The 25,638-nt window shown below is 43.8% G+C and overlaps 1 protein-coding gene across 1 annotated transcript in view; it reads right to left on the bottom strand.

Moving 5' to 3' along the window:
* LOC127575302 (CUB and sushi domain-containing protein 1-like) overlaps positions 1 to 25,638 on the bottom strand; it is a 2,402,828-nt gene that overhangs the window by 660,133 nt on the left and 1,717,057 nt on the right. The window contains 4 exon segments of the mRNA XM_052025075.1: positions 288 to 426; positions 3,498 to 3,692; positions 12,300 to 12,626; positions 16,211 to 16,393. Coding sequence (XP_051881035.1) covers positions 288 to 426; positions 3,498 to 3,692; positions 12,300 to 12,626; positions 16,211 to 16,393 — 844 coding nt within the window.

Genomic DNA, 25,638 nt, shown 5'->3' with positions numbered 1-25,638 from the left:
AATCGAACCCGGGTCGCTGGCGCTGTAAAAGCGTTACGCTAACCTCTACATTCACTATCTCGTTGAGAAAGGGTAATTTCAGAGGGATGGACAATAAGCAGAAAAGTGTAACTACAAAGGCAAAATGAAATTATCACAGATGGAAAATGTTGGGAATACTCAGCAGGTCAGATAGCACCAATAGTGATTTAATCCTGATTTTAATATATATAATAGAATACAGATTTTGGAACATGCAATAATAAGACGGCTAATATTTTTGTTTGTAAGAAATGAAAATGAATAACCTGTCAAATGTTATTTTGATGGAATGCCTTTGTTCTGCTTCAATCACCCATTCACAGTTCAGTGAGTCCTTGTAATATCCGGGCCATCCTGGGGATAGTATTATACCACTGGGTGCTGTCAAATGGCCACCACAAGGCGCTAAAAAAGACAAAAATACAAAACTGTGTATAAATAGACGTGTCACTCGTCAATCAATCAATTATTTCATGTAATCAAATCATTGTTTAATGACTGTTATTTCCAGAGGCTCTGCAGCAGCAAGAGAATCCTTAATTAATTGGCGGGTGCATTGCAAGCAACACTGGTCAAAACAAAGTGGCAAGGTGCATTTATATGTTGATCTGTTGCGCTGTGACAGACCAGCTCATTCCACAGTGAATTTGTGGAGGCAAGGGGATGGTGGACGTTTCAGGTCGGGACCCTGCATCTTGACCCGAAATGTCGTCTATCTCTTTGCCTCCACAGATGCTGCTTGACCTGCTGACTTCTTCCAGCAGTTTTGTTTTTTACTCCAGATTCAAGCATCTTCAGTTTCTTGTGAGACCACAGTGAACTTCCCTGATTTCACACGAGCTTCTGGAATCAACGAACAAAATAAGATAAGATTTCTTTATTAGTCACGTGTACATCGAAACACACAGTGAAATGCATCTTTTGCGTAGAGTGTTCTGGGGGCAGCCCGCAAGTGTCGCCACGCTTCCGGCGCCAACATAGCACGCCCACAACTTCCTAACCCGTACGTCTTTGGAATGTGGGAGGAAACCGGAGCACCCGGAGGAAACCCACGCAGACACGGGGAGAACGTACAAACTCCTTACAGACAGCGGCCGGAATTGAACCCAGGTCGCTGGTGCTCTAATAGCGTTACGCTAACCGCTACACTACAGTGCCTGCCAAAGGCAAAGAGAGGTTAGGGCTGAAATGCAATCTGACTCTATTTTCAAATGATTTCATCACTGAATTCACCATTCCAGAGGACTCAAACGACCAAGTTTAATTTGGAAACCAGGGCCCTGTATGCAAGCTGGAACCGAGTCCTATTTTAGCTCAGAACTGACCGGGCCTGTATGTGCACACTTTGACCAGTTTCAATGCTAAGAAAAAGTAAAAATAGAGAACGAGTGCTCTCCCCAGCCTCACCAAATTTATAGAGACTGTTGCTGCCTCAAAACCCTCATTAAAATCCTAACACGCTTGGAAATTTACTCCACTGGCATATCTCTTCACTGGAATTTTGGGTTCTGCTGCTCGTTGTTCTCGTGCACTGAAAGTAATGCAACAGTAGAGAAAGAAAGTTGGCTCCTGGCCAAGAAATGGAAAACAACGGTGAGTTTTTTTCATCAGATCAGAATGTTTAATACAATAGTTTCCTCAGGGAAATCTATCTTGGGACCAATCTGGGGGACGGTTGAGTGTGCAGGAGACCAGAAGTAATTTAGGAACATGGGTAGGTTCAGGCAATCACTCCGACAACAACACACATCACCGCAAAAGATAAATGAAGTTTTATACTTTGAGCGAATGAGAGCAAATATTACACTTTACAAAAGAGTAAAGGAGTTACGACATTCTGCAGTACTTGTACCTTTTTAAAATTGGAAGACAATCTCTGTAAGTCATCAGCTAAGTCATAATAATTTCACATCCAATTTTGAGCACCCTATTTCATGAAGAAATAGAAAATGACAGGGGACAGGGCTGACGAAGATTTTTGGCAAAGATGAGATCTTTCCGCTGTGTGGAAGACACCAATGTCCCAGGGTTGTTCTCAAGATAATCATACAATTATTGGACTATGGATATGAGCAAGTGGGTGTGCTAAGGTAAGTAAGAAAAAATACATCTATTGGGAAATAATTCAATGACTGAATGCAATTAATTTCAGATTATTAATAAAATAAATAAAGATTTTTAAGAAGTATTCAATGTTGCTCAGAGTGTTGGTCGGGCACAACGCTTCTAACTGGAAAGTATGGTACAATCCCAAGTGACTTTTAATGGAAGAAAATATGTTCTTGAAAAAATCCCTTGATGCATAGATAAAGAGCTAAGGACAGAGAGCAGGGAGACCAGTAATATAAAACAACTCAGGGGCCCTAAGAGATGGAGCCTCTGTGGCCCAAAGAGGAACGATGTCCCACGAGGATAGGTTGAGTGAGCGAGGGCTTTTCTCTTTGGAGAGAAGGAGGATGAGAGGTGACTTGATAGAGGTGTACAAGATGATAAGAGGCATAGATCGAGTGGACAGTCAGAGACTTTTTCCCAGGGCGACAATGGCTAACATGAGGGGACATAATTTTAAGGTGATTGGAGGAAGGTATAAGGGGGACGTCAGGGGTAAGTTTTTTTACACAGAGAATGGTGGGTGTGTGGAACGCACTACCGGCAGAGGCTGTTGGGGAAGGTCCATTAGGGACATTTAAGAGACTCTTAGATAGACACATGAATGATAGAGAAATGGGGGGGCAATGTGGGAGGGAAGGGTTAGATAGATCTTAGAGCAGGATAAAATGTCGGCACAACACTGTGGGCCAAAGGGCCTGTACTGTGCTGCAATGTTCTGTGTTCTATAAGTACTTCCTCTGAATCCAAGGATGATGTGGATCTCTTCGACCTTCAGGGTTCACCACCCGGATCCAAAAACCTATCATTCCTCCACCCAAACAAAACTGCGCTGACTTTGAGTTGTTAAGTTGCAGTGGGATAATGAGCTTTCAAGGCCCACAGTTCACTGACAGCACTAAATAATTCCCATCCTCAGGATCGGGAAGAATCTTCTGCCAGAGAGGTGAGATTGACACCCCTTCCTTCGAGCTGGCTGTCTGACACTTAAAATAAAGGCTGAGATGGTTGGTCCTTTCAAAGACATGCACATGGATGAATGGACTGTCTTGATCTATAAACATTTTCAATTCTGTAAACCAGTTTCGAGTATGATCGAATGAAGGAAAAAAATTGAACACATTTCATCGTAGCATGACAACAGGATAACCATGTTTGGATGTTTGCTGCAGTAAATTAATCTGAATTCCTCTTCTTTCCTGCAAAGAACATGCTATTTGAAGTCAGAGAGAGATGCAGCACAAAGGACTCCCCACCCACTGAGTCTACTACCACCATCAACCATCCACTTACACCACGTCTACATTAATCCCCACTTATCTTCTCCCCACCTTCTCATCAACTCCTCCCAGATTTCTGGTGATTACCTTCACATCGCGGCACTGCAGAGTTCCAGATAACATTCCCCTCCTGCATAATACAGGTTATCGTCTCAGATCCTTGAGTTTTGATGAAGCCTTCATCACAGTGGAAAGACACAGAACTTCCCAATAGGAAGATATCACCAAAGCGTCTTCCATTGACTGGAATACCGGGATCGTGACATTCATTCTGTCCAAAAGCTGAAGTACAGAACAAAACAAATCATTGCTTTTATTGTCCAAATCCACAACTGACTTAGAAAACATGGTTAAATCATGTGGCAAAACATATACGTGTAAACATACAGAACCTTAATAGTGCCATGACAGGGTAGATTCAGGGTTAATGTTTCCCTAGGTGGAGTGAATAGAACCAAGGATCACAGCTTCAAAATAAAGGGTCAGCCATTTGTCTGAGAAGACATTCTTCAGTGTAGTGAATCCTTGAAATTCCCAATCTAAGGGGCTATCAATGTTCAGTCACTGTACGTATTCAAGCCAGAGATGTATTTTTGGATAAGGTGGCACGGTACTGTAGCAGTCAGCATAATGCTGTAGCAGCGCCAGCGACCCATGTTCAATTCCCGCCGCTGTCTGTAAGGAGTTTGTATGTTCTCCCCGCGTCTGTGTGGGTTTCCTCCGGGTGCTCCGGTTTCCTCCCACATTCCAAAGACGTACAGGTTAGGAAGTTGTGGGCATGTTATGTTGGTGCTGGAAGCATGGTGACACTTGCGGGCTGTCCCCAGAACACTCTACACAAAAAGATGCATTTCACCGTGTGTTTCGATGTACATGTGACTAATAAAGATACCTCATCTTATCTTATCTTAAGGGAGAAGGTGGTGCTGAGATAACTGGTTAGCCATGATCTTATCGAATTGTGAAGCAGGCAAGAGAGACCAACTGCTTCTGTTTCTTATGTTCTTTAGGGCTTTTACACCTTTGCCAGTTATACACATTTTCAATATCACTCTGAATGCCAATGTACCACATTATGGTGGTACCAGAATTTTATGGGAGATATTCTTTAGAAAACGATGTTTTGACTGAGCTTTACAGTGGTCAAAATGGAGCCTCAGTGTAGGGGAGAATACGCTTCAGAAGAATGTTTAAGCATACCTCAGAGACTGGCATTTTATTGCCAAGTTAAACACAGTTTTGAGCTGCCTGTTGTTTGAAGTTCCCACACATTGTTTGTGTCAAAAGATAGGAAGGACACTCATGGATCAGAAGCAAATGATCCTTCTTTAATGTTTCTTCATTGGAAGATTTATAAATGGTCATGTTTCTTAGCTTGCAAAAGATCTTTTTTTAAAAAAAAACTCAAAGTCCAAATCAAATACAACAAAATAAAGTCATAGAACGATAGAGTCACAGAAACATACAGCATGGAAACAGGCCATTCGGCCCGACTGGTCCATGCTGACCAAGATGCCCCATCTAAGCTAGTCCCATTTGCCAGCGTCTGGCCTATAACCTTCTCAGCCTTTCTTATCCATGTACCTGTCCAACTGCCTTTTAAAAGTTATTATTGTACCTGCCTCACCCACTTCTTCTGGCAGCTCGTTCCATATACCCACCAACCTTTGTGTAAAAAGGTTTGCCCCTCAGGTTCCTATTAAATCTCTCCCCTCTCACCTTAAACTGATGCCCTCTAGTTCTTGATTCCCCAACCCTGGGAAAAAAGACTGAGTGCATCCACCCTATCTATGCCCCTCATGATTTCATACACCTCTATAAGATCACCTTTCAGTCTCCCATGGTATATTGTGTATATACACCATATATAGGATAGTGCAAATGGTATACTATACATTTATAGTATATTTTGCAAAATATTAATCAGTTTCAGAAAAAAATGTGATACTCACTATTAAAACCACTTGGAAGTCATTACTTATTCCACAGCACACAGATCAACCAGCTGGGAGAACAGATGAGTCACCTCTCCCAATAAAGCTTTGAAACTAAATATTGGAATGTGTCTAAGGATCTGCTGATGCTAATCCCTTTCAATTTTGTTTCCACTAAAAAGGGGAGAAAATAAATCAAAATGTAATTGTTAGATTACATTTGGCTTGGTCTTAAAAGTTCTCAAATTGCAGAAAGAAGTCTGTATGGAATGAGAATTATCCACTTTCGTCATGCTGTGGAAGAGATTTTGCAACCAAAATCCTATGTAACTTTGGAGGTGCCACACAGCAAGATTTGAACAACAAGGTATGAAAAACAGGGAGAGTGAACGTCCGGTTAGTGGAGTGTGATTGTTACGTTCATAAAGTTGGCAGTGGTTGAAGCCCCACTGTTGAAGAGGGAGGTGGTGAAGCACAGTGGAGGCTGCATCAGGCAAATCGTTGTGTTCAGTTTACCTGCCTGCTGCCATCATAACCTCACAACCACTGCTGATACAACTACTCACGGCCTTCTCACTTATGTGTTCATTCATTTTGCCACAAAACGTGCACGGAACCTTCCTTAAGTGTAAAATTTCTCCCAAATTAAATGACAATTATCTGGGATGAAATTTAGGCCCTACACTATCTCCCACTCTCAGAGATGCATGGAAACCACTGCTAACTTCTCTTCCATTTTAAAATTCAAGCATCAATTTCCATGATTGTTTTATCCTCCCTCACACATTTCCAAACCTTAATGTCCTACAACATGAAAAGTGACTTCCATCCAGATTGACCAGTTCATTACACCTACCGATGAGATCTGATAGAGGTTTACAAGATTATGAGAGCTGAGTAAAATAGAGGGCTATGGGTAAGCCTAGTAATTTCTAGGGTAGGGACATGCTCGGCACAGCTTTGTGGGCTGAAGGGCCTGAATTGTGCTGTAATTCTCCTATGTTCTAAGATTATGAGAGGCATAGATAGAGTAGACAGCCGGTATCTCTTTCCCAGGGTTGAAATGTCTAATACCAGAGGGCATGCATTTAAGTTAAAAGGGGCTAAGTTCAAAGGCGATGTGTAGGGCAAGTTTTTTACACAGAGACCGGTGGGTGCCTGGAATGTGCTGCCTGGGGTGGTGGTGGAGGCAGATACGATAGTGGTGTTGAAGAGGTTCTCAGATAGGCACATGAATGTGAGGGAAATGGTAGGATATGGACATTGTGTAGGCAGAAGGGATTTGTTTAGTTGGATACTTTATTACCAATTAATTGGTTCGGCACAACATTGTGGGCCGAAGGGCCTGTTCCCGTGCTGTAGTTCAGGGAATGGAAACCTTTCAGCTTTAGTTTCCATTTTGCTGCTTTGACATCTTCTATTGCAGGTTCTATGCAATCTTATTGGTGTTGCAACAAAAGTGTGGTAATCTTGTGCTTTGTGATGTGCATGGGATCAAGCAATTCTCAGTGCTCTTTTCTCTTTAAGCTGTCATCAGCTTGAGCAGCAGAGGTGTTCGATTGCCGTAAGTGTCTCAGCTGATATGATGGAGTTCACATTTTTGAAAGCTTTGGGCTGAAACTTGGCTTTGACTATCATTTAAACTCTTCTGCCTTCTCCATGGGCAAGTTTCAATGATTCTCAGTGAGATCACTGGGCCACTTGGTGAAGCGTCAGTGGTGGCAGAGTGCATTCTCTTCCTCAAGTGAAATGATCCCGAGGACTTGGCCCATAAAAAGACTGCAGAGAGGGCAGAAATGTAGGTTAAAAATAAATTGAATTCAGTCCCACTTTTACTATATTCTCCAGCCCAGCTCTTTTCATTTGGAACAGCAGAAAATTAATTAAAATGCTAAAGAAAAAAGACTGATGAAGCTTGAGTGGTAGACATTGTCTCCAGGAACTTCAGTAAGGCATTGGACAACATCCTACATGGTTGACTGGTCCAGAAGGTTAAGGCACATGGAATTCAAGGCGAGCAGGTGAATTGGTCCCAGAATTGCCATGGTGACAGGAGGTCGAGGGTGGTGGTGAAAGAATGCTGTTCTGAATGGAAGTCTGTGACCACAAGGATCAGACCTGGGACCTTTGCTGATTGTCATATAAACTACTTCGATGTGAATATAGGAGGTACAACAAGTAAGTCTGCAGATGACATGAAAGTTGGTGGTGGTGGTGGTCGATGGGAGCTTCGTGATTCCCTGTCTCACTGCTCCACCTCTGCGATCTCCTCTGCTCTCCTGCTCCTGAACAGTGTGCTCACTCAGACTCAGTTTCACAGCCATGTGACCTTCCTCGCTCTGTGTCTACGCCGATCACTTTCTCTTACCTGCATCTACCTATCACCACCCTGTGCCCACCCCGCCTCCCCTCTTTTGTCCACCTATCACTGCTCTGCTTTTTCCTCCTATATATTTGGGCTTCCCCTTTTCCTATCTTCAGTCCTGAAGAAGGGTCCTGACCCGAAACGTTGACCGCCTGCTTTTCTCCTTGGATGCTGCCTGGCCTGCCGAGTTCCTCCAGCGTCATTGTGTTTTTCATCTAGATTCCAGTATCTGCAGTCCTTTGTTTCTCTGAAAGTTGGTGGTGTTGTGGAGAACAAGGCTCGTTATCTAAGGTTAAAGCAGTGTTATAGATCAGACGGGAACTTGGATCAAGCACTGGCAAATGAAATTTATTCCCAACAAGTATGAGGTGATGTGCTTTAGGAAGTCAATTAGGCGCAGGACATGTACAGTCAATGGTAGGTCACTAAAGAATGTTGATGAATAGAGAGACCTTGGAGTTCAAGTCCACTGCTCCCTGAAAGTGTAGATACAGGTAGATAGGGTGGTGAAGAAGCCAGATGCCATGTTTGCCTTCATAGATCAGGGCATAGAATATAAAAAATTGGTACATTATGTTGCAACTTTTAAGCCGTTCTTGAAATATTGTGTGCAGTTCTGGTTACCACAGAAGGGTGTAGTTGTGCTGGAGAGGGTGCTGAGAAGATCACCAGGATGTTGCCTGAATTGGAGGACTTGAGAGATGGGGAGAGATAGGAAAGGCTGGGCTTGATTCCCTGGAGTGGAAGAGGTTGAGGGGTGACCTGACTGAGGTATGTAAAATTAATAGAGGCAAAGAGAGGTTAGTGAGTCAGAAACTTTTCCCATGATCGGGGTATCGAAAACAAGAGGGCACACCTCAAGGTGAGAGGAAGGAGCTTGAATGGGGATTTGAGGAGAATTTTTTTTTTACAGAGAGAGAGGTTGATATCTGGAACTCACTACCAGAGGTGGTGGTGGAGTCAGATACAATCACTACTTTTCAGAGACAGTTAGACAGGCGTTTGTCTAATGCTTGTCTAAGAGAAGATTTACCAGGATGCTGCCTGGATTGGAGAGCATGTCTTATGAGGATAGGTTGAGCGAGCTGGGGCTTTTCTCTTTGGAGAGAAGGAGGGGAGGTGATTTAATAGAGGTGTATAAGGCGATGAGAGGCATAGATCGAGTGGACAGTCAGAGACTTTTTCCCAGGGCGACAATGGCTAACACGAGGGGCCATAATTTTAAGGTGAATGGATGAAGATATAAGGGCGATGTCAGAGAGTGGTGGGTGCGTGGAACGCACTGCCGGCAGAGGTTGTTGGGGGCAGATACATTAGGGACATTTAAGAGACTCTTAGATAGACACATGAATGATAGAGACATAGAGGGCTATGTGGGAGGGAAGAGTTAGATAGATCTTAGAGCAGGATAAAATGTTGGCACAACATAGTGGGCCGAAGGGCCTGTACTGTGCTGTAATGTTCTGTGTTCTATTTGAATAGGCAAGGCAAAGAAAGATACATTCCTAATGCAAGCAATTGGGATTAGTGTAGATGGTCAAAAGGTTCTGCATGGACATGGAGGCCCGTTGGTCTGGTTCTGTGCTGAATGACTCTATAACTCTATAAAATTTGATTGGTTGATGAAGAGAGGTGGCATGTGTCATTCATTCAATTTCTTTTCCTACTTTTACTAATTTCAGCAGAAAGATATGAACTAGATACAGGCAACATTTTGCAATATATTTCAACTATTATTTTGGTGACGTTTTACAGAACCTGATGGAATATATATTTCCTTATCTCAAATGCCCTGGATTTGCACTAACAATCCTGTGTATTTTGAGCATCACCTGGCAGATGGAGGTGGCTACATTTTTCAAACGTGATTGTTTACCTTTCAGATTTTCCTTTCATAAACACTCTGATAAACTCCTGCAGATATACTGTTGAACATATCCTGACCAGTTGCATCATGGACTGGTACGGCAATTCGAATGTGTGGGAATATAAGAAGCTGTAGAGAGTAGTGGACTCAGCCCAATACATTCACGGGCACATCCCTCCCCACCATTGGGAGTATCTACAGGAGGCGCTGCCTCAAGAAGGCGACATCTGTCATCAAAGATCCCCACCATCGGGGCCGTGCCATCTCCTCGCAGCTACCATCGGGCAGGAGGTACAGAAGCCTGAAGTCCCACACCACCAGGTTCAGGAACAGCTACTTCCTTTCAATTTTTAAACCAGCCAGCAAAACTCTAATCACTTCAGTTTTGCAACACTTTGCATTAAAATGGATTTTGTTGTTTTTGTCCTAATTGCGTTCTTTCTTGTAAAAATAGTATATAATTTATGTTTAATGTTTTTCTTGTGAATGCTGCTTATCTGATGCTCTGTGCCTGTGATGCTGCTGCAAGTAGGTTCTTCATTGCACCTGTGCACACATGGACTTGTGCAGATGTCAATAAACTTGACTTTGATGATCACACAGCCACTTAACATTTTTGCCAGCAGCACAACTTAGTTTTGATCACTTAGAACAACAAAGGAAGTAGGCACCAGCATCTCCAACTGCTACCTCAGGAGAAATTAGGGATGGGTATAAAACTCATAGCATTATCTCAAGAAAAGAAGTAAAATGACAGACATCTTCCAAGCCTTTGCAGCAACACGCATAGGATGCTGAAGGAACTCAGCGGGTCAGGCAGCATCAGTGGAGGGAAATGGACAGTCGGTGTTTTGGGTCAAAATCCTTCATCTGGACTTCCTCCTCATTTCCAAGTCTTTGCACCAGGTTCCAACCAAAGTTGGTCTTTCATAACCCCCTGCGGATGCGTGGACTCCCCATTGTGTCAACCACCCATATTATCTTCACCACAGTAGTGAACTGCTGCACACCTTATTGGACTTTGCATGTACAATTTAACTGAGAAGATATTTATTTATTAGTCACATGTACGTCGAAACACACAGCGAAATGCGTCTTTTTGCGTTACCGAGAATGTGCTGGGAGCAGCCCGCAAGTGTCGCCATGCTTCCGGCCCCAACATAGCATGCCCACAGCTCCTAACCTGCACATCTTTGAAATGTGGGAGGAAACGGGAGCACCCGGAGGAAACCCACACAGGAACACATGGAGAACTTACAAACTCCTTACAGACAGCGGCGGGAATTGAACCCAGGTCGCTGGCGCTGTAATCACATTTCCCTAACCGCTGCACTACCGCACCTGCCCTTGGAAGCAGAATGCAAGTGGGAGCTCAAACCTCCTCGAAGTGCACTTCTACCATGGCTTTAATTGACTTCAGGAAAGGGGGCGGTGTACATGCACCTGTCTACATCAACGGTGCTGAGGTCGAGAGGGTTGGGAGCTTCAAGTTCCTGGTAGTGAACATCACCAATAGCCTGTCCTGGTCCAACCACATAGATGCCACGGCCAAAAAAGCTCACCAGTGCCTCTACTTCCTCAGGAGGCTAAAGAAATTCGGTATGTCCCCTTTAACATTCACCAACTTTTATCAATGCACCATAGAAAACATCCTTTCTGGATGCATCACAGCTTGGTACGGCAACTGCTCTGCCCAGGACTGCAAGAAACTGCAGAGAGTTGTGGACACAGCCCAGCACATCACGGAAACCAGCCTCCCTTCCATGGACTCTGTCTATACCTCTCACTGCCTTGGCAAAGCAGCCAGCATAATCAAAAACCCCACCCACCCGGGTCATTCTCTCTTCTCTCCTCTTGCATCAGGTAAAAGATCCAGGAGCCTGAGGGCACGTACCACCAGGCTTAAGGACAGCTTCTACCCCACTGTGATAAGACTATTGAACTGTTCCCTTCTACGATGAGATGGACTCTTGACCTCACAATCTACCTTGTTATGAACTTGCACCTTATTGTCTACCTGCACTGCACTTTCTCTGCAGCTGTGACACTTTAATCTGTACCGTTATTGTTTTTACCTGTACTACATCAATGGAACTGCACTGTGTAATGAATTGACCTGTATGATCAGTATGCAAGACAAGTTTTTCACTGTACCTCAGTACAAATGACAATAATAAACCAATACCAATACCAATACCAATACTATAGAACCTTTGAACTGGCTGCACCAGGCACAATCTACAGCAGCCAATTAACCAAACATAATCAAAGACCCCACCCACCCAGGTCATCCTCTCTTCTCTCCTCTCCCATCAGACAGAAGATACAGAAGCCTGAGGGCACGTACCACCAGGCTCAAGGACAGCTTCTATCCCACGGTGATAACACTATTGAACGGTTCCCTTATATGATGAGATGGACTCTTGACCTCACAAACTACCCTGTTGTGACCTTGCATCTTATTGTCTACCTGCGATGCACTTCCCTGTAGCTGTGACACTTTACTTTTTATTCTGTTATTGTTTTACGCTGTACTATCTCAATGCACTGTGTAATTAATTGATCTGTACTAATGATATGCAAGACAAGTTTTTCACTCTACCTTGGTACAAGTGACAATAATAAAACAATCCCAGTACCTAGAGCACTCACGGTCATTATAAGGCTGAGAAGGTAAAACAGGCCACGTTTCCCACAGTGAAAAGGACGTCTCTCAGACTTACTTGTGTAGGTGATGTTGAAGCCTCGGCCAGTGGTGGAATGATCAGACTGGAACTCCAGGCGGGTGATGTGCCCATTGCTGGCCAGTTGGGACGGGACGTCGTTGCCCGAGAAGGTCCCAAGGACGGTGGAGTCTGCAGTCCCGTCATCCTTTATCGTGAGGTAATCGAACTGGGGCTCAACGTCAAAATCGTTAAAAATCAGGTGGATCCTGCTGGCTGGTTCCGCAATGATCAGCCACACGCAGTTCATGTTGTTGCTGTACTCCTCCGGGTAGTTTGGCGACAACACGACACCAGACGGTACGGTAAAGTTGAAGAAGCAGGAGACTGTCCGAAAACACCACAGAAAATAATACATTTTCCCGTTAACAGTCACTAATCAAAGTGATGCAAAGTCACTTATGACACATATCAATAACTTTCCACAAATTAATACCATAAAATATTGTGCTATCAGGAGAGGCTGGACAAACTTGGACTCTTTCCTCTGGAGCAGTGGAGGCTGAGGGGTGATCTGTTGGAGGTGTATAAAATGATGAGGGGCAGAGATAGGGCGGACAAGCAATACCTTTTTCCCATTATTGAGCAATCCAATACCAGAGGGCATGTGTTTAAGGTGGGAGGGGGTAGGTTCAGAACAGACGTGAGGGGTACATTTTTTACTGAGAGAGTGGTGGATGCCTGGAATGCGTTGCCTGATAGGGTGGTGGAGGCAAATTCATTGGGGGCTTTTAAGAGGGGCTTTTAAGAGGGGCTTGGATGGGCACATGAATGAGAGGAAAATAGAGGGATATGGGCATTCTGTAGGTAGGAGGGAATAGCTGTGTTCGCACAACATTGTGGGCCGAAGGGCTTGTTCTGTGCTGTACTGTTCTATGTTCTATGATATAGAAACAGAATTAGGCCATTCGGCCCATCAAGTCTGCTCTGCCTTTCAGTCATGGCTGATTTTTTTTCAACCTCATTCTCCCACCTTCTCCCTGTAACCCTTAACCCGCCCCCCCCCTCACCAATCAAGAACCTGTCAACCTCTGCCTTAAATACGCACAATGACTTGGTCTCCACTGCCATCTGTGGCAACGGATTCCACAGATTCACCGCCCTCTGGCTGAAGACATTCCTCCTCATCTCAGTTCTCAAGGGACGTCCCTTTATTCTGAGGGTCCTAATAATTGAAACACCAAAAACAGCAGGAGGGAAGGAAAGAGGAGTTTTAAGTCCTTTAAAGAGGCTTCACACTCCATTAGTCCACAGGGACTGTATTTTTAAATTAATTGGTGGAAATGTATTTAACATCCTTTTCATTTATCACAGCACTGTTATCATATTCAATTGGAGGTAGTTCATGACCACTGTTCAACATTCAAGCTGATTTCTTTTCTAAGAGCAATTCAATAAATTTTATTACACCAAAAAAGAAACATCTCAGTTGAACATTTGCAGCCCTATAGATCTGTGGTCAGACCACACTTGGAGTATTGTGTTCAGTTCTGGTCGCCTCATTATAGGAAGGGTGTGGAAGCTTCAGAGAGGGTGCAGACGAGATTTACCAGGATGCTGCCTGGATTGGAGAGCATGTCTTATGAGGATAGGTTGAGTGAGCTAGGGCTTTTCTCTTTGGAGAGGAGGAGGATGAGAGGTGACTTGATAGAGGTGCACAAGATGATAAGAGGCATAAATTGAGTGGATAGTCAGAGACTTTTTCCCAGGGCAAAAATGGCTAACACAAGGGGACATAATTTGAAGGTGATTGGAGGAAGATATAAGGGGGATGTAAGGGGTAATTTTTTTACACAGAGAATGGTGGGCAGAGGTTGTGGGGGCAGAGACATGAGGGACATTTAAGAGACTCTTAGATAGACACATGAATGATAGAGAAATAGGGGGCTATGTGGGAGGGAAGGGTTAGATAGATCTTAGAGCAGGATAAAATGGCGGCACAACATTGTGGGCCAAAGGGCCTGTACTGTGCTGTAAAGTTCAATGTTCTATGTGGACATTTAACATTCTTGAAGTGCAGATTACATGAATCGTAAGAATAATGTGACTGTGTGCAAAAGACATGGTAAAGGTTATTTTTAAAATTATGATGAGTTTGGTTGAGCAGTCAGTGTGGGTAGGTCATCAATTTGGAAAATCGCAAGAAAGCAGAGGAAAAATGTCTTTAAAACTTGAAGGGAGAAATTAGATAAGCATTTCAAGCAGTGAAAGCTGTTGGAATCTAGAGAGAGTACAGTGTATTGTGAGTAGTATTGAACTGTTCTATCAAGGAAAAGACACAAATGGGCAAATTGGTCACATTCTCTGTTGGCATTTTAATCCATTGTATCAAGAAGGCTTAAAACAAGCACAAGGTGTTTTAATACTGGTGCATGTATTCATGGGAAATAGAAGTCATAATATTTTGCCTTCTCAAAGTGAGCTATTATAAACTTTTTAACCATTCAAAAAAGACAATTCCTTCAATTGGAAATCGTTATGTTGCTATTCGCTTTTCGTGCTTGTTACCGATTTTCACTTGTGTATAAACAAGGAATGCTTCTCATTCACCCCACCAAGCTTATTCACACAAAATGCAACTCATTAAAGAAAATGCCTGGTTTATTTTAATTCTGTTTCAGAAAATTTTCCAGAAAGATCAACAATTTAGCTCTGTAGTAAATTCCATTTTGGATCAAATCGTGTGAAATAATGAGCAAAGAATTCAGCAGAGGTTCACCAGACTGGACTTAAAACCTCTCCTCTAATGATCTGAGAAATCTCAGGAAATTTTCACCATATTAAGTACAATTTATAATTGCAAACAGGAATCAAAATGGAGGAAGGTGATTTTATTTCTCCCGGGGAACCTCTCCGCCTTCTGAAGATGCAGCCAAGCCCAAAACTTAATGAAATGGGAGAGCTTCAACATCAAATCAAAACTGAGACCATAAAAAGTCAATGGAACAACTCTACAAGATCTCTGGAGAAGGTATGCCATTACAAGCCTGACAACTGCTGTGGTAGGAAGGATGGCTAAAATCATGGATCTATCAGCTTATTAAATACAACATAGAACATAGAACAGTACAGCACAGGAACAGGCCCTTCAGCCCATGATGTTGTGCTGAACTAATTAAGCTAATGACACCCAATTAACTAATCCCTTCTGCCTGCACATGTTCCATATCCCTCCATGCTCTGCACATTCATGTGCCTGTCTAAGAGCCTCTTAAATGCCTCTATCGTATCTACCTCCACCACCACCCTTGGCAGCACATTCCAGGCACCCACCACTCTCTGTATAAAAAAAATTGCCCCACACTTTGAACTTACCCCCTCTCACCTTAAATGCATGCCTTCTAGTATTAGACATTTTGACCCAAGGGAAGAATATACCGGCTGTTTACTCTATCTATGCCTCTCATAATTTTACAAACTTCCATCAGGTCTCCTGTCAGTCTCTGCCGCTCCGGGGAAAACAACCCAACTTTGTCCAACCTCTGCTTATAGCTCATGCCCTCTAATCCAGGCAGCATCCTGGTGAACCTCTTCTGCACCCTCCCCAAAACCTCCACATCCTTCCTATAATGGGGCGACCAGAACTGAAAGCAATACTCCAGATGCGGCCTAACCAGGGTTTTGTAAAGCTGCAACATGTTTATGTATGAGTTGTTCGGAATAATTAATTTTGAATTCAATACCACTTGCATCCATAAACATTCCTTCCCCTTTAAAATTACTCCAGCAACCAGTTATTAGTCCAAAGATCTCTCCAATGCATTTGATGAAATCTAAAACATGAGATTAAATGTTCTCAGAAGAATCAGTTTCAGAAGGCCAAAAAAGCATTAAAACAAAATAACAAGGTGGGAACAAAATGCGAACGTCATTGTGTTTTTAATAAGACTCTTAAAAATAAAGGTTCTTACACACACAGCTGGGTTTGTTGCCAGACCACTGATTGTTTTGTTGGCAGGTAATTGTCCGCTCTCCCACCAGTTCAAAGGCTGACTGACATTCAAACGTCAACGTGTCTCCATGCAGAAAGCTGTTCCCACTTCTTTTGCCATAAGCTGGAACACCGGGGTCACCGCAGCTCCCCTTTCCGATCTCTGGGCAAAGGGAGAAAAGAAATCATTGTGTCTCTTTCATACACGGAATGAAACAACATCCTGCCCAGTATAATGAGACGGGCAAAGAAAATGTTACCCTGAAGGGCAGTTGTTGTCCAAACAAAAAAAAACAGATAAAACACTGCAAATGCGAGAAATCTGAAATAAAAATGAAAATGCTGGCTGCAAGTACTCAGCTGGTCAGGAAGTATCTGTGGAGAGAGAAACACGGTTAATATTTACAATCAGAACTAATGAAAGGACATTGGTTTCTAATAAAGTTTCTGAGTAAGATAAGATTTCTTTATTAGTCACATGTACATCGAAACACGCAGTGAAACTGCATAGAGTGTTCTGGGGGGCAGCCCGCAAGTGTCGTCACGCTTCCGGTGCCAACATAGCACGCCCACAACCTCCTAACCTGTACATCTTTGGAATGTGGGAGGAAACCAGAGCACCCGGTGGAAACCCACGCAGACAAGGGGAGAATGTACAAACTCCTGACAGACAGTGGCCGGAGTTTCTCTCTCTGCAGAAACAGGATGGTCTGCTGAGTAGTTTGTCCTCACTTATTTCTTAAAGAACTGCATTCGGGCACGGATTGCCTTTGGAACTTGTGTTATAACAATCTGTGTAAGACTCTAATTTTCTTCTTTGAGATTTCCATCAGATTAAAGGCAGCATAACTGAATCCTGAAAAGAAAAAGCAAAATTAATCTTTGGCTTGTTGATTAAAATGCTCAAAAATACTCAGCTTGATGTATTATTTTGTGCTGAAACTTCCATAACAACAATTTATCACCTCATATCTCGGCCCTGGGTGTTGGGACAGTCCTGAGTGAATTGAATTCACTGGATGAGCAGATCCAGCACCAGCCAAGTTGCAACAACTGTTAAGCGTATCTGATACACAAACTTGATGCAAGGGTCCAGTGCAATATATTCACTCAAACCTGGAGCTGGAAGCATTATCAAATATCATGCTGCTGTGCTCAGGGATCACTGCTTCACACCCTGTCCTGATTTCAAAGTATTGCAGAAAGAATAGAATCAGAGTCAGATTTATCATCACTGTCTTATATGAGGTGAAATTTGTTGCTTTGTGGCAGCAGTACAGTGCAAAGACATAAAATTGCACGGGCAGGCACGGTAGTGTAGCGGTTAGCGTAACGCTATTACAGCGCCAGCAACTCGGGTTCGATCCCATCCGCTGTCTGTAAGGAGTTTGTACGTTCTCCCCGTGTGTCTGCGTGGCTTTCCTCCGGGTGCTCCGGTTTCCTCCCACATTCCAAAGACGTATGGGTTAGGAAGTTGTGGGCATGCTATGTTGGCGCCGGAAGCGTGGCAACACTTGCGGGCTGCCCCCCGAACACTCTCCGCAAAAAGATACATTTCACTGTGTGTTTCGATGTACATGTGACTAATAAAGATATCTTATCTAAATTACAAAATAAATAAACGGTGTAGAAAAAAGGAATAACAAAGGAGTGTTCATGGGTTCATGGACCGTTCAGAAATCTGATGGTGGAGAGGAAGAAGCATTCCTTTGAAGAAGGTGTATCCCGGATGGTGAGGGTCCTTAATGATGGATGCCACCTTCTTGAGGCACCGCCTCTTGAAGATGTCCTCGATGGTGGGGAGGGTTGTGCCCGTGATGGCGCTGGCTTTTATTGATTGCAAATGAGCAGGAGCCTTGCACAAAAGTGCGTGGAGGTAACTGAAACAAGTGAGATCCCAATGTTTCCAAACCCTCTGCTTGCTCGTTGACCATCACTTGCTCCATCCGTTTCCAGTACTAAAGAAAGGACTCCCAGCCTGTTGCCTAGTACAGCTGCAAGAAGACTGTGCACACAGTATTTTGCGGCAGCTATAGGAGCGGCAGCTTCTACAAATGGGTTTGGTTTAAACTTTCCTCTTCTATTTTACAATGATTTAAATTTGGAGCTCACTATGTGGAGAGTGCGCCATGCTATGTTGTTAGAAACAGTTTTCAAAATAGCCTCCAAGAAAAGTTGGAAGTGTGACTTCCAGTTAAGTTGATTAAAAACTGCATTATTAGATAGCTAGAAAGAAACAGTGTGGAAGTTTCTGCAGTTGCTACACCATTCAAACAAACAAAACAGCTGGTCCTTGACTTCAGGAAGGGGACAGTGCACACACTCCTGTTTACATCAATGGGGCTGGGCTGGAGATGGCTGAGACCTTCATGTTCCTAGGTGTAAACATCACCAATAGCCTGTCCTGGTCCAATCACATGGATGCCGTGGTCATGAAAGCTCACCACCACCTCTACTTCCTCAGGAGGCTAAAGAGATTTGGCATATCCCCTCAGCAATTTTTATAGATACACCACAGAAAGCATCCTAACCAGATGCATCACGGCTTGGTATGGCAACTGCTCTGCCCAAGATTCCAAGAAACTGCAGAGAGTTGAGGACACAGCCCAGGACATCACGGAAACCAGCCTCTCCTCCATGGACTCTGTCTATACTTCTCGCTGCCTTGGTAAAGCAGCCAGCATAATCAAAGACCCCACCCACCCCGGACATTCTCTCTTCTCCCCCCCTCCCTTCGGGCAGAAGATGCAAAAGCCTGAAAGCACGTATCACCAGGCTCAAGGACAGCTTCTATCCCGCTGTTATAATACTATTGAACTGTTCCCTGGTACGATAATATGGAATCTTGACTTCACAATCTACCTCATCATGGCCTTGCACCTTATTGTCTACCTGCACTGCACTTTCTCTGTAGCTGTAACACTTTATTCTGCATTCTGTATTGTTTTCCCTTGTACTACCTCGATGTACTGTCGTGATGAAATTATCTGTATGGATGGCATGCGAAACAAAGTTGTTCAATTTGTTTACTGCACCTCGGTACATGTGACAATAATAAACCAATTATCATTCTCGACATGTGTCACCCACGATCTCTTCCAGCCCCAAGTGTGAACTTCACCTCTACTTTCAGTCAGTGTTACAGCCTGATGTTTCAGCTCCAAATTAGCAAGAAATCTGTTGGAGGCCACGTTACATACCATCAGCTTGCAGCCATACTAGAGGATACCCATCAGGGAGAGTGGGTTCAATCCATGCTGACTCCTGCAATTCATTGCTCACTCACACATGTACCAAATCACCCCACATAATGAATACACCACCCAGCTGTACTCAGCTGCAGCAGATTTCATTTCATACCTTGTTTTAATTCATTTTAATCACAGCATCAACGAGTGAATCGAAAAAATGAAATAATAAGGTATGCAACATAACAAGGGGCATGAATAGGGTAGGTAGAATATTTTGCCCATGGTGGTGGTATCAAAACCAAGAGGACAGAGGTGAGGGAAAGGAGATTTAAAGGGGTTTTGAAGAGTAAGAATTTTTTTGTTACAACAGAGAGTGGTTGATAGCTGGAACTCACCACCAGAGCAGGTGGGGGAATCAGATACAATTACTACTTTTAAGAGACATTTGCTGCGGAGATATCACCAACTGGGTGAAAGATGCTCTTGGGTCTGCCCGAAACTTGTTGGTCTTCCAGCGTGAGGAACTGAATGTTGCTGACTGGCACAAGTTACATGGTCATAGTCACAGAGTGACACAGCAAGGAAGCAGGTCTTTTGGCTTCACATTGACCATCAAGTACCCACTTCACACTAATCCCATTTTATTCTCCCCACAATTCCAACAACTGTCTACATTCTGTCCCTCTCCTCCAAATTAAGGACAATTCGCAATAGCCAATTACCCTGCTAATCTTTGGGACATGGGAGGAAACCGGAGCACCCAGAGGAAGGCCACAAGGCTGCATCCTCAGCCCGCTATTCTACTCCCTATGCACTCATGACTGTGTGGCCAGATTCTGCTCTAACTCCATCTACGAGTTTGCAGATGATACCACCATTGTAGGCTGTATCTCAAATAACAATGAGTTGGAGTGCAGGAAGGAGATAGAGAGCTTAGTGACATGGTGTCATGACAACAACCTTTCCCTCAATGTCAGCAAAACGAAAGAGCTGGTCATTGACTTCAGGAAAGGGGGCAGTGTACATGCACCTGTCTACATCAATGGTGCTAAGGTCGAGAGTGTTGAGAGCTTCAAGTTCCTTGGAGGGAACATCACCAATAGCCTGCCCTGGTCCAACCACGTAGACACAGCAGCCAAGAAAGCTCACCAGCACCTCTACTTCCTCAGGGGGCTAAAGAAGTTTGGCATGTCCCCTTTGAAGCTCTCTCCTCTCCCATCAGGCAGAAGATACAGGAGCCTGAGGGCACGTACTTCCAGGCTTAAGGACAGCTTCTACCCCACTGTGATAAGACTATTGAACGGTTCCCTTATACGATGAGACAGACTCTGACCTCACGATCTACCTTGTTATGACCTTTCACCTTATTGTCTACCTGCAATGCACTTCCCTGTAGCTGTGACACTTTACTCTGTACTGTTATTGTTTTTACCCTGTACTACCTCAATGCACTGTGTAATGAATTGATCTGTACGATCAGTGTGCAAGACAAGTTTTTCACTGTACTTCGGTACAAGTGACAATAATAAACCAATACCAATACCAACCTATGCAGTCACAGGGAGAACTTGCAATCTCCACATGGATAGTACTGGAGGTCAGGATTGAACCGGGTCGCTGGAGCTGTAAGGCAACCAGCTGTGCAACTGTGTCACCTTTAGTGACCCTTGTTCGTTGAAATCAATGGTAGAACTGGAATTGGAATTGGTTTATTATTGTCACGAGTACCGAGATACAGTGAAAAACTTTGCTTGCATGCTATCTAGACAGAACATTCCAAACATCAGTACATCGAGGTAGTATACAGGGAAAAGCAATAACAGAATGCAGAACATGGTGTTACAGAGAAAGTGCAGTACATGTAGACAATAAGGTGCACACACACTGAGGGACACACTGAAGCTCAGTACAGTCACCACAAAGGCTCCATGGGCAAGGCCTACTATGTAAGGTTTTGCCAGTCCTGGACATTGAGGGATCGGGCCCTGTGTATTAGTTTATTAATGATCGATGTGATGCCATATTGCTGCAATTGCTGGAGAATGCAATGATATGCCTGGTACAGCAGAAGCAATGCCCCAGATTGTACAACTGCATTTTTTATGAAGAAAGTATATTTTGGGGAAAAAGGAAATCAAAAGATCTATTGATTTCCTACTTGAACGTAATGCATGGATGAGCATCTATGAGGTGGAGAGAAATCCAACAATCCTCAGCCCTTTGCAAAGTCTGCCCTTTGCTTCAGTGATACTAGGCCCTCTGGAATCCTCCAGCAGTTTGTGTCTCGCTCCTGGCTGGATGTAATGCTTTGGGTCTCTGAGGACATACTTCAGCTCTGCTCTTGATGTCTCAGGTCAACCTGCTCAAAAACTGTCCCCCCCCACCCCCCACCAATCAAAAACAGAAGGAGGCACACACTGAGTATGAAAGGGTTTCTCTGTGCAAAATCTTAAATACCTTTGTGAGGAACTCATTTCCAATTTTGTTGTGAACACCAAGGGAAATATCTTCCATGCATTCACCACTGCTGAGACCGTGGCGCATTCAAATAAAAGTTGTGAACTGAAGGGAAGATATATGCAGAAATAAATCTGGAAACTCTAATAAAACCATTGCAAGGTTGGCAGGTATACGTGTGTGTTGTTAAAGCTTATTGAACTCTGATGTCAAGTAATAATTGCTTGATATATTAAAAGCTACTTCCAGTCAATTTGCAGATGGTTAGGTTGTTGAAGATTATTAAACAATCATATATTTTAAATTCAAAACAAAAATGATTTAAATATGTTTGGCTTTCTTTAATACTCACCTTATTCATAAGTAATTCTTTCAAAGTTACCACTTTTAACTCTCTGCCAGAGAAATTAATTGCATTGAAAAAAAACTATCATAATTTTATTTCTATTCCGTCTTTTCCGAAGCCTGCTTTTGGCTCTGATTTGCATGTTCTAAAAAATATGTACTTTCAGTTCCGACATCTGGGCTTCCGATGAATTATCATTTTCACAAATAAGATTTGTAAAAAAAATGAAATGAAGTCTTAAAGCAATGTCAGTGAACAAAATGTATTTACTCCACTGAACTGAGTATCCTTTCAGAGAGAACTTGCAGTCGACATTTCACCTGAATCAAAGACCTCTTCTTGCAGTGTTCTCCACATCATTCATTCTCAAAGGGACATTAAGATAAAGTTTAACTTAAGTTATAAATATGCGATCAAGTCATGCATCTATCGTTCATATTTCCCTGCGTCTTCGTCATGCCCCTTCGATGCAAGCTAAAATTCTTCTTCATGGTTTTTGCTCCTGCTCAGTTCTGCGGTTGACGACTGATCTTCAATACTTGACACTGCGGCCTCTTTACAGCTGGGGCTGGGGAGTGGGTGGGCAGGGGGTTCGTGATGGGGTGGTGGGAAGCACAACTGAGACACAAGAGAGACTGTAGATACTGGAAATCTGGAGCAACATGCACACAATGCTGGAGGAACTCAGCAGGTCAGGCAGCATCTATGGAGGGAATGCCAGTCCTGAAGAAGGGTCTCAGCCTGAAATGTCGACTGTTCATTTCCCTCCATCGACGTTGCCTGACCCGCTGAGTTCCTCCAGCGTTTTGTGTGCGTTCGCAAAAATACAAATCTGACTGATTCAATGCTCACCAGACACACAAGAGACTGCAGATGCTGGAAATCTGGAGCTACACGCAATAAGCTGGAGGAACTCGGCAGGTCAGGGAGCATCTATGGTGATGGCGAGGTTGGCTGATGAAGCATCTCGACTGTCCATTTCCCTCCATAGATGCTGCCTGACCCTCTGAGTTCCTCCAACACTTTTTGCGTGTTGATTCAACACTAAAACCGCGTTGACTTTATTCACCGGCCTGGGAGCATGACAAAGGAATTGGTAGACTGGCTTCATCACTGATCTAAAGGTGTTATTTCAGTTGTAAAGCCAGCACATATTAAGAGGTGAAATCTGAAACCTTCTTTCCCTTCTTTCAATTCTGCACCAACCAATTGTCTTTGGTGTTCAGTCAAATTATTCCTGAGTAGTGAGGCCAGTGAGAATTGTAATGGCACATTGAGGGAACAAAGGCAAAGGTAAGGTTAATGGCAGGGCTCTTGGCAGTGAGGAGGAACAGAGGGATCTTGGGATCCACGTCCATAGATCCCTCAAGGTTGCCGCGCAGGTCGATAGGGTTGTTAAGAAGGCGTATGGTGTGTTGGCCTTCATTAGTCGGGGTATTTAGTTCGAGAGCTGCGAGGTAATGTTGCAGCTCTATCAAGCTCTGGTCAGACCACACAGGGAGTATTGTGTTCAGTTCTGGTCGCCTCATGATAGGAAGAATGTGGAAGCTTTAGAGAGGGTGCAGAGGAGATGTACCAGGATGCTGCCTGGATTGGAGAGCGTGTCTTATGAGGATAGGTTGAGTGAGCTCGGGCTTTTCTCTTTGGAGAGAAGGAGGATGAGAGGTGACTTGATAGAGGTGTACAAGATGATAAGAGGCACAGATCGAGTGGACAGTCAGAGACTTTTTCCCAGGGCTACAATGGCTTACACGAGGGGACATAGCTTTAATGTGATTGGACGAAGGTATAAGGGGGATGTCAGGGGTAAGCTTTTTTACACAGAGAGTGGTGGGTGCGTGGAACGCACTGCCGGCAGAGGTAGTGGGGGCAGATGCATTAGGGACACTTAAGAGACTCTTAGATAGACACATGAATGACAGAAAAATGGAGGGTTATGTGGGAGGGAAGGGTTAGATAGATCTTAGAGCAGAGTAAAATGTCGGCACAACGTTGTGGGCTGAAGGGCCTGTACTCAGCTTAAATGTTCTATGTTCTATGTAAGGGTTTCAGTAGCAGTGAGGTGAAGCAAGAATGGAGGGACTCTTGTGAAATGCAAGGAAGCCATGTCATTTTCGGTCAGTTTATGAGGCAGAAGCTTAATTCAGGGTCAAACATGACACCAACATTTGAAGTCTTGGCTGGGCTTGTGTGAAAACTTGGTAAGGACCCTCACCACCCAGAACATGCCCTCTTCTCATTACTAGCATCGGGGAGGAGGTACAGGAGCCTGAAGACCCACACTCAACGATTTAGGAACATCTATTTCCCCTCCAGCATCAGATTTCTGAACAGTCCATGAAGCCATGAGCAAGACCCGTTATTCCTCTTCTTTGCACTAATTATTTAATTTTGTAATTTATAGTAATTTTATGTCTTTGCACTGTACTGTTGCTGCAAAACAACAAATTTCTCGTTACATAAGTCAGTGATAATAAACCTGACTCTGATTCTGGAAAGCACAGAGTCGGAGAAAACTGGGTGGAATTTTGGATGAATACGGAATAAAAAGGGGTTTGCTTTGCCTCGGGAGGATGTTAGGATGAGATGGAGGAGATATGAAAAGGTGCCATTGATGCATGAATGTTGTGCTTGTGGTTCACAAAACAGAAGGGTAAAATATAATGAGCAAAAGGGAGAAACCGAGGACTGAATCTCAATACACTCACAAACCTTTCTTATTCGATGCAGGGGGGTGTACAGCAGGGATGGTCTAGGGGATGAGCAGTGATTTGTAGAGATTGGGTGTCAAGTCCATATTCTCCTATTGGACAGCTGGGGCACAGGCAGAAAGAACTGAGGCAATTGGGTATGACCACTCAAAGTGGAGAAGGAACATTCAGGATGGTCTGGAGAAACTCGAGTCCTTGTGTTGGGAGTAACAGAGGACTAGCAAAAATGGCAGGAGGAGTGCACCGCCTCACAAATTACCTACCCACCTGGTCAGGTACTCCCTGTCTCATCTTTGGGGGAATCTGCAGTTCCCACATTTGCCTCATCAGTTACTCCGAAACACACAGTGCTGGAGGAGAGGTCAGTCATCCTCGAGCCCAAGGGAGCATCTAAGTAGAAGGAACATTGGATCTCAAATAACGACAAGTCAGAGTACAGGAAGGAGAGCTTAGTGACATGGTGTCATGACAACAACCTTTCCCTTAATGTCAGCAAAACAAAAGAGCTGGTCATTGACTTCAGGAAAGGGGTCAGTGCACACGCTTCTGTTTACATCAATGGTGCTGAGGCAGAAATACGTAGTTGAGATGTTCAGCTTCCTCAGTACAAACATCACCAATAGCTTGTCCTAAGAACGTAGAACACTACACATAGTACAGGCTCTTTGGCCCATGATGTTGTGCCGACATTTTATCCTGCTCT

The sequence above is a fragment of the Pristis pectinata genome, chromosome 10 (genome assembly GCF_009764475.1).
Source record: "Pristis pectinata isolate sPriPec2 chromosome 10, sPriPec2.1.pri, whole genome shotgun sequence".
In the NCBI taxonomy this organism is placed as follows: domain Eukaryota; kingdom Metazoa; phylum Chordata; class Chondrichthyes; order Rhinopristiformes; family Pristidae; genus Pristis; species Pristis pectinata.
The sequence above is the reverse complement of the archived record's forward strand: the minus strand, read 5'-3'. Positions and strand labels throughout refer to the sequence as shown.